This window comes from Formica exsecta, unplaced genomic scaffold (assembly GCF_003651465.1).
Source record: "Formica exsecta isolate Colony F162 unplaced genomic scaffold, ASM365146v1 scaffold111, whole genome shotgun sequence".
NCBI lineage: Eukaryota > Metazoa > Arthropoda > Insecta > Hymenoptera > Formicidae > Formica > Formica exsecta.
Window position 1 is genome coordinate 222,240 of NW_021848451.1, and position 10,010 is coordinate 232,249.

Here is a 10,010-nt window from a genome sequence, read left to right on the forward strand (position 1 = left end):
TATATATCACTGTCTGAGAATTCTTTCGGACTTCGAACTTTGATTAAAAACTTCCAAGGAAGAATTAGAATAATTAAAAGTGAAAAGTTTTTGACAGCGTTTGTGGAAGATATATATATATGTATAGGGTATCTCATCTAAAATGTTTTACAAGCTTTTTTCTTTAATATTGTTATAAATGGCGACAACATTTTTCTTTTGACATTTCAATGCCGGCTTACATGACAGACATAGGTTACCGGTATTAGATATCCAGAAGAAAGAAAGAATCAATTGCATTCTTTTAAATAAAATTATTTTATTTTATACATATATATATATCGATTCTCTTAATAATTCTGCATATAGTAGAAGTATATAAAGTATTAAGACAGAATCCAAAAAATCAATTTAGTTTGGCATTTTGTGACATAAAATACATAATACCTGATATCAAGTACAAAGTTCTGTTTCAACTTTTTACGTAATGAATATTAATAATTATAAGAGATGTGACTAAGAGAGATTCAGTTTTTATAGAGCAGGTCGTTACTCCGAAAGTTTTTTATGTCATTATAAAACGTTTCTAGACGAGTGTTGCAAAGTCTAAGAGATCCTTGAATATTTCATTCAAATCATAAAGATGATTTATTTCTTCCACTGTGTTTGTATATCGTGTGTGCAATTTTTGAATAATATTCTGATTTTGTATTTTATATAAAAAGTACATAATTATAAAAATTGTTTTTTAAAGATATTTATTTGTTCCTAAATTCTCAGAAGCGCGTATATTTTTCAATTTAAACATGTAAAAAAGAATAAATATTGCCTGTATTTCCTTTCTCATTTTATAACTTATTTTTATTATTTACCTTATTGAGAGATATCAAAGCCTTTTTTATTAATTCGTTGCGAATGATAAAATCCTGTAATTAAAAAAAATAATGGTCGACGACGATAATGAACACTTGTTCGTTAGAGGAATACATTTTTTGTATTTACAAAAGTGTGTTTCCCTCAATAATCGTAATCGTGCATCCGCTTTCCATTTGTCCGTGTCGACGTGAATCGTCGTCGGTCTGTAATTAGGCTGCATTGTCGCCCCCGGCCTGTTTACCCTCGCATGCAAACGGATTTAATTCGACAAGCCCTAATCATCGACACGGCAAATTGTAGTTTAATTATCTGCAGTGCGACGCGCTATTTTAGGAGTTTGCAGGAAATTGAGTCTCTAGACAGAGCTACGTGCAAGTAAAGTATAAAACATACATCTGTCTGGAAAATGAATGTATTTGAGAATCGATTTCATATTAATCTTTAATGTCTTTGTAAATGTCTAATCGATACGTTGCATTTTTGCGGTAAAAATAGTTAGAATTTATTGCATCGATATCGAAAAGTTTACGATTCTCGACGAATAACAAGAAGATATTTAGTATCACGTGAATTTGCATCTCTATTATATTTCATGAATGGAGGAAAATTTATCTCAATGAATGCTTTTATCGTCTCTTGCAAATTTCGCATTATTTTAACTCGTTCAATGTGTACAGAGAATTGTTTTTAAGGTAATTACAATATTTAATTAGGATTACGCGAATGGGATAAAACGCGCGAGTTTCCATTGTACGGAATAAAAGCTGGATAGTTACCTGCAATTTCGCGATCGGCATATTTTTGTTACTCTCTGGTATTGGATCGAGTCGAGTTTTTGCTCTCTTTCGGTCGTTTTTCGCTTACACTTGCGAGATTGCTCGTAATCGTGAATACGGTCAGCGCGCGACGATTGACCCCGGGAATAGTATTAACAGCTGTTCGCGATCTCACTGCCGGAAGCCGCGACGGAGTTGCCGAAGTTGCTTCGATTAATTCTCGTTTCTCTGCCGAGGCAGGAAGCCGATAAATCGCCACCGCTACGTTGACCTGACAAAGTACGAAACCGGTTTCTGTCCGAGACTGTAATGCGTTTTGCAAAACGTGACGCACGCATGATTCGTCGCGAAGATTTAGAAACTCTATAGCAACTACACTCGATGTAATTTAGGAAATGATGTCCGCGCATAAATAGGAGGATGTTTAAAGTACACTTAGCAATCATTGTCATAATATAAATTAATATATAAGAAAATAATTTAAAAAAAAATTATTTTGTATTGAAATTATTTTATATGTCAATATCGCGCATATTACAAAATTAAATTCGATCATTGCGATTCAGCAGCCAATAACCTCGAGATCCGTCGCATAATCGTAAAAATGGGGAATATAGAGGATTCTTACAATATCTACGATAGCTAGATGAAAACTTTCCGTCACGTAGAGTCGCTGCTTTGAGCCATCGTGTGCGATCGAATCTGATATTAAACTACCGGTGTGTGTTACAGCGCGCAATTCATCGATTTATGCTAGAACTTTCCTTTGCAGGTACCGACAAGGTATTCTTGCGACGAACGCTGCATGGAACAACGACAACGCTAGCGAAGATATCGTCTTCGTAAAAGCGGCGCAACTTTGGAAAGCAAGTAAGCCAACTATCTCCGTTCTCTCTCCTCTCCTTCTCCTATCCCATGAGAGAACGTATTTCCTGCCTCACGAAATATTTGACGAACTAAGATTTCGATTTTCGATTCTGATCAGAGAATCACGCGAGAAGTTCCGCTCTGGAATAATTCCCGAGGAGGGATACAAAATGATGCTGATGCAGGAGCCAGGCTGGAAGCTGGAGCGCAAGGGCTCGGGAGCGCAAGTGTTGCGCAAAGACGGCTCTCACTTCAAGAGCAGCACCGCGCGGGTCTGCTTCCGGTGCGACGTCGAGGTGCGCGAGTTCGAGCGTGACGAGGATTACGGAACGGCGGAGAACGCGGAAACGGAAACGGCCGCGAGTCCCCTGGCGATGCTGTCGAGCTGCGTGGCCGCGCTTTGCGTCACCATTCTCCTGCCGTGGCTTCTGATCGGGGGTTAATCGCGCCGCTGCTATCGCGTCGATAGCTCCGCGGCGGAACGTCGCTTCAATTAATGAAAAAGGTTTGCCATCGCGTCTATCCGTTGTAGACTGATTTTTAATTACTGCGAGAAAATGAGTATTGATATGTCCGCCAATTGTCACACACAGGTGGTCTCAATAATCACGTGTTCAAGATGTGAGATCTGGTGGTTGACGATGATCGTAACGCGAATCCTTGGATCGAATGACGGAGCGAATTTCAGTCAAGAGCGAAAAATCCCGTTCGAATATGGACTATCGAATGATGAATCATATCCAACGAATAACATCACAAATTGCGTAGACGAGATTGCCGCGGTTATTGTTCGACCGGTAGATCGGGATGCAGAAATGAACGGGTTTTATCGCTATGATATCGTATAGGATTTGTGATAACACGTGTTGTATTTGTGGTATCCGATCGATACGGCGATCTAGAAGTTTGTGTACGCTCTCGTCGATTTTATGGCTTTCTCCGGAAACTCTCTGGAATTTATGGCCGAACAATGTTTGCAAAATTCGAACGCGTCGAAGAGATTCCTGATTTAATATGTGATGAACGTAGTCATATTTATATATGTATAATATAACGATCGACTAGAAGCATGTTGCAAATAACAAGAGAGTTTGATTGATTTTTTGTACTTGCGTAATAAGTAAAACAAGAAAGAGAAAAATGTGGTAAGATATACACATCGATCTTATAATCGTGATAGAAAATGCAACGTGTGATTGTATTTTGTGCTAAATGTTGCATAGACTTTTATAAATATTTTCTATATATATGTTGTATAGAAGGGGAGGGAGAGGTGACAAGATGATGAAAATAAAAAAAAAAAAAATACTTCAAATCTGGAAGCATCGGCGCATGATTGATTTCGATACAACCTGCGCTTGCTACAAGCGGCATCAAGACGCGAGTAATTTACTATCTTCTCCCGTTCCAGAAATCAACGGTTACATCGACGGCTGTTAAGATTTAATGGTCCTATGCGGCAGCTGGTGCCATTGCAGATTTATCTACGGCTACTTTATGGGCTCCGTTATATAGGGTGCCCGAGGTGTAATTTTATTTATAATCGTATATTTTTCCCGAAAAGTATCTGAATTTGTTCACATGTGACGAGAGAAATGATTTTGAAACTGATACAATTATTTTTGTGTACTTGACTTTTCTTTTTTTACTTCAGTTTGCATATTAATTCTGTTTTGCAATTGTATTTTTATTTTCAGAGTCTCTAAACTTTGTGCGTGTATTGTGAGAAAAATAATTGCGAAACTGCGTAACATGTTATACTGACTCTTGTGTGTAATTCTTTTTTCCACTAAAACATATCTAACTTTTTACCTTAATTTTTTTTTAATTGGTATTTTTTTACCGATGGTATTTTGTTCATCTAAAACATATTGCATTGTTGCATCATAACAAGTAAAACTTTTATTTAAAAATTAAAAACTTTAAGTCAATTTTCGATGAAATACTTTTTTAATTATCTTATTACGATTCTTTTTAGATATAGGTTAAATTTTGCATTATTTCCCGCGGAGGAGTACAATGATGTTTTAATTTTACTGCAATTCATATCGCGCACATATTATAAATTATTATATAATGATTTATTATATCAAGAATTACAATAATTTTATAATAATTTCATTCCCAAACATGCATTCACGCGGACTGTAGCAATATTATAATACTACGAGTATTTCTATCTCCTATTTCCCGACATGCACATCGCTGATTAAATATACAAAATCTCGGTGAACGTTTGCAGTCTTCCGTGAAATTACACAAAGTGCAAAATACCGTTGCAAGTTAAAGAGGTTGGGAGAAGAATCTCTCTAGTATTACGATTCGGCAGAAAATCTCCTTCGTTTCATCAGAATCGCCGATATCTTCGCGCAAACGAAAGAGAGAGAGAAAGGGAGTTTTTCGCACTCCGGTAAACTGGTGAAAACTGGCTCCTCACTTCAGGTTTCAAAACGAAAAGAAAAAATTTACCACAGACCTCTCGCGCGTCTAGTCGAAATTTATTTCTTCTTGCCTCCCGCGAAGCCCTCATCCATCTTTCCGACCCGTAAAGTAGAAACCGAGATGCAAGGAACGTTCCAAGATTCGCTCTCAAGGACGAACATAAACTCGCACGAGCACGCAAGATTACGCGTAACGAATTTACGGCCTTCGACAAACGGAGGATACTAAAACAGCAGTGATATTTTCAATCCCATCATTCGACTTTACTCTCATATCTCGTTCAAATTTTATCTTTTAATTCTAATTTTAATTTTAAATTCTAACGGTAAAGATCTTTAAATTGACATGGTGTTCAATTCCACGCGACGGTAGACATGAAGAATTTGTAGGAAAAAAAATCACGCACCCGTGTTGATTTTATCCTGAAAAACAAGTATATATAATCGATTGTTTATTCATCACAATATAAATGATACGACGTGGCGGACATATATAATTATATATATATTTTTTTTTCTTTCTCTTTTTTGTGTTATGGATGCGTGCAGGTAGAAATTGCGTTCGGCGAAATAGCGGCAGTAAATCAAAGTTTATTCGTCGCGTAAATCGCAAACACACGTGGCGAAGTACCGTCATCAAGCGGACGACAATGCTGTTCAACAAATTGTGCGCGCATATGGGATTTGGGAGTAAATATTACGTACATATACACGATTATGCATGAGATACTATAGACCGGGAGAATGCATAATCAACATTGTATTATATTTGTGTTATGTTTCTAATGAAATTACAAACAAGATACGCCCATTGTTTTCTCGTCGCTTTAATAATAATTCATTTCAATTTCCACATGTTGTAGAAACAGATCAAATATTTTCGTTTAATCACTCTAATTATATTGATGATGTATTACAATGCACTTTGTGTTATATTTTTTAAAAATGATTTTCACATTCTTAATGTTTGTTTTTTAATCAAATTGTTTACTAGCATCCATTGTTATTATATACAAATGTTACGGTGGAATGGTTGAAAATGCTACGTTATTTTTAAAACTTGATTTTTTTTTTTAATTCCGTTATCGTAAATAATTGATGTCCCGCACGTACTATCGAGATTTTTTAAATTATTTCAAATTTAACTCTTTGATTGTAATATATTCGGAGGTATACATTTTGTGTGATAAATCAATATTAGATTTGTATGTGTTCTTAGTCACGAATAGATGGAAAATAAGCGTAGAAAGGCAGAAAATTGAGATATTACAAATTTAATTTAATTTGGTAACACAAATTAAATGTACTTTTCGTCACAGTAACACGCTTTGATGTAATTTATTGGAATTAGCAGCACTAATGTTATATAGAACAAGTAACTTTAATAATTTGACTCAATGTAACGTCACGCGATGAATAGGATGATTGAGTTCACGAACGAAGCAAGCAACTTCGACCGAAATCGACCGACTCAGACATATGTGGTTGTGCCTTTACGGTTCGAAAATCTCGACGCATCGAGATGTTTTTAGAGGCCGAAAATCCGTAGATCTCGATAGTACATGTGTGAAAAAGTTAAATCTCGTAAGATCCATTTCGTCAGACCTCGCATCAGATACGCATCAGCACGTAATAAAAAGCTAAGAAGGGGCTGTCTCTCAATAAACTTTATGATGGGCAGATACGAGAAAACTGCTTTTGTCTGTAACCGGCCGTCCTTCACGAATTTTCTTACATATGTGCTGCGCGTTCGAGCGTATTCTATAAACGTTCATTTATTATATTTAACATGCTTAATTTAATAATTATTATCTTTTTATCATAGAAGGTAATACTTTGATCGTGAAATATTCGATGATTTCAAATGGTATGTATCGCCATTGTTTGTCTTGCCGCTTTTATCGTGCTTGCACTCTGAGCGGGGGATTGTCCTCCAGGGGAACATTGAGTGATTACAATAAAATGATTAATTTATTACATTATTTGTTGCGTAATTAATAACTAAAAACTAGTGAAGACGTGTTGCCAAATATTAATGACTTTAATAAATAATTTTATATAATCTTATCTAATGTTTCACTTTTTTTTAGATTTTTGAGAAATTATTATACTAATCAAATTAATCGATATAATACATTTATCATTGTGTGTGTGTATGTGTGCGTGCGTGTGAATTTATGTATAAGCTAAAATAATAAAAATATCAATGTTCTGATTGCTATCATTTATTATGAAAGATGTAGTTATTTGCATTTTGAATCACACAATCAGAAGTCGCTTTTGATCTCTCCAATATGTCATTTTGAGAAATATATATAATTTGCATGACAAATTTATCAATATATCAAGACTCGCGCGATTTTTAACGTATAATAATCTCGCTGCGTTGAGAAAATATATAAAATCGTCGGATAAGAATAGAAAAATCGCAGTGAATAATGTTAACGAATTCGTGTCGTGCAACGCCCACGCTCTTAATGAAGGCAATACAATTAGTATGCGCGACAATGGAAGAGATCATTGGCGGCGGGAAGAAACGAATCTCTTCCGGATCTGTTTCCCTCGCGACTCGCATTCTCAGCGTTCCATCGCGCAAAATATGCGCATGCTTTATAAGGACCGAAGAAATGTGTGAATTTAATTTTGCGGTGCCTCGGGCGCATAAATATGCATCGTTCCTTCTTCGCGCTGATTTATGCGCGATTATGCATTTACTGAGGCGGGGACGGATTCCGCTGACCGAGAACGGTCAGCGATTTCGAAATTGTTGGGTATAGAAGAGAGCGAGAGAAAGAGAGAGAGAGAGAGAGAGAGAGAGAGAGAGTGAGGCGACATAAAAGGACCGTCGAGAAAATTTTAATTGATAGCCAGGCCCTTCCGATAATCCGATCGAATCGATCCGTCTTGCCGCATCCGCGCTTCAATAAATTCAGAATCATAGTTATTTTGTACTGTATAGTAAGAATTTTCAAATGATATAGTCTTTTTCCCCTTTTTTCAGTTATAGAGAAGCCAGAAGACAGATCTTTTTTATATATGCTCCTGTTCTTTTCTTTTATATTATATATATCCTTGTATTAAACATTTTATTATATTTATTACATTTTACTATATTAAACATTTATATTAAATATATTATTAAATGTATATTATATATATATATATATATATATAATATATTAAATGTAATACTTATGCATTTTATATAAATATATATGTTTTGTATATTCTACTTGTAAAAATATTTGTGTATATGTATTTTAATATTGTGGGATTTACAAAATATAATATATATTTTCAGATAATTTTATATAGTATTAATTTAATTATTACGCTAGATATTTTTCAGCGATTTAATTACTCTGATGCGAATATTTGTTTCGAAGTTTTGTTTTCCTGGAAGCATTTTGCAAAAATTAACTCAATAATATATGATAAAATCGGCAAAATTAATTATAGTTGATTAATATTTAATTAATTATAATTAATCGTCTCGTTAAATACATGGGCATTTATAATGTGTATTCGATAATTGATATTTTAATTCCTGTGTAAATAATTTTACAGAACTTGGTGATATCTTTTCTCTCGGAGCACGTACGACGACCATGAAAGTTAATCAAGCGGTCCGACACATCGGGCGTTAAATTAATCCCCGCACATTGTGTGCGGAGTCCGCGAGAGATTGTAACCAGCCACTACGGCTGATTGATACAAATTGACATCAATTTCCTTCAATTTGCGAGGGACCGCGAAATTTTAGAGACGTTAAGCGGCATCTGTCGACGGTTGCGATGCGTCTCTTCGACGATTACGGGCCAGTTATACACGATCGATAACTGGCAGTCGTCGGTAAACTCGGAGAGATGTCATTTCGAAATGTGTAGATAGGTGGCGTACCGGCCATATCTTTTTGGCGGTGGTACTTGTGCGCGATTTTCTAAACGTTATTGTTTGTATTAAATTCATAGATTTTTGTGCTGAATGTGCTGCATCGATTGATGAAATTGCGTCAAATTGTAAGTTTAAGTGTTCAATTTAAGTTTCCAGTTCAAAAATATAATTCTTTTTACTCTCTCATTCATTTTAGTAACATTGTGTAGCGTGTGTAGTCTCATTGTGCAATTAGGTTACTTCTACTTCCTACACTTACAGTTAAAGATTAACGATTAACTAAACATAAAGATGCAATGTTATTTTTATATGTATAAAGTCACACAGATATCGAATACAAATTAAAAATATATATAATTTATGTTCTTTTTTCAGCTGCCGGATCTGAACAACCTCGATGAAAAGGTGAGTCTATTATTACATCGTAATAATACACTTAATAGTAATACACAAGATAACTACCTGGAGTAAAAAAGGAACGCAATCCATTATTTGTTTAGAGGTGAGAATTATCATATAGTCATTGATACAATTTAGTTCTATAATAATACAATAATAATTGACGTGCATAGTCGATGAGTTTGACAAAAAAAGTCTGCATTTATAAGAGAAATATTCGATAGGTGATGACAATTATAACAAAACGGTGTTGTGTTATGCATAGATTAAAAAAGTTAAATATAGACGAAGAACATTTCATAGGTGCATATAAAGATTACCGACATTGCTAATTGTGCACGGAAAATTACATATCTAGGTGACTATTATCATAAAGTGGTGAGTCAACGCGATGCAAATAATAATGAAAATGCAAAAAAAAAACTAACTATTCCGACTTATCTCCGCCGTTTATCTTATCTATTGCCTTTTATTCAACATTGCCGCTAATAATATCTTAATTAATTATAATATAGTAGATAGATATGATTCACTTTTTAATCTTCCTAATTTACACATTGTGTTCACTGATACATTTTAACTTGTTGAAACATTACCATGTATGGAAGCTCATTTGCGATTCGTTAATACTGAGTTTTGAGCGATATTCCATTGCTTTTTTATATTAAATTTTTACATATATATAGTAATTATTTCCAATGCATTATATAACTTAGTATTAGATTGAAAGATAGTATAGAAATAAAAAAATTGTTTCTTTTTTAATTTTTTAAAATAC

The 10,010-nt window shown here is 34.6% G+C and overlaps 1 protein-coding gene and 1 long non-coding RNA gene across 3 annotated transcripts in view; both read left to right on the forward strand.

Annotated features, from left to right (window-relative positions):
• The window catches only part of LOC115236549, a 46,257-nt gene extending 43,604 nt beyond the window's left edge, over window positions 1–2,653 (forward strand). The window contains exons 2-3 of the long non-coding RNA XR_003884210.1: window positions 2,404–2,501; window positions 2,617–2,653. This is a non-coding gene — a long non-coding RNA (uncharacterized LOC115236549). The remainder of the gene's footprint in view (window positions 1–2,403; window positions 2,502–2,616) is intronic.
• The window catches only part of LOC115236475 (sestrin homolog), a 243,878-nt gene that overhangs the window by 101,266 nt on the left and 132,602 nt on the right, over window positions 1–10,010 (forward strand). For both annotated transcript variants that reach the window (XM_029808963.1, XM_029808970.1), the window contains exon 5: window positions 9,209–9,238. In XM_029808963.1, the coding sequence (XP_029664823.1) occupies window positions 9,209–9,238 (30 nt within the window). The remainder of the gene's footprint in view (window positions 1–9,208; window positions 9,239–10,010) is intronic.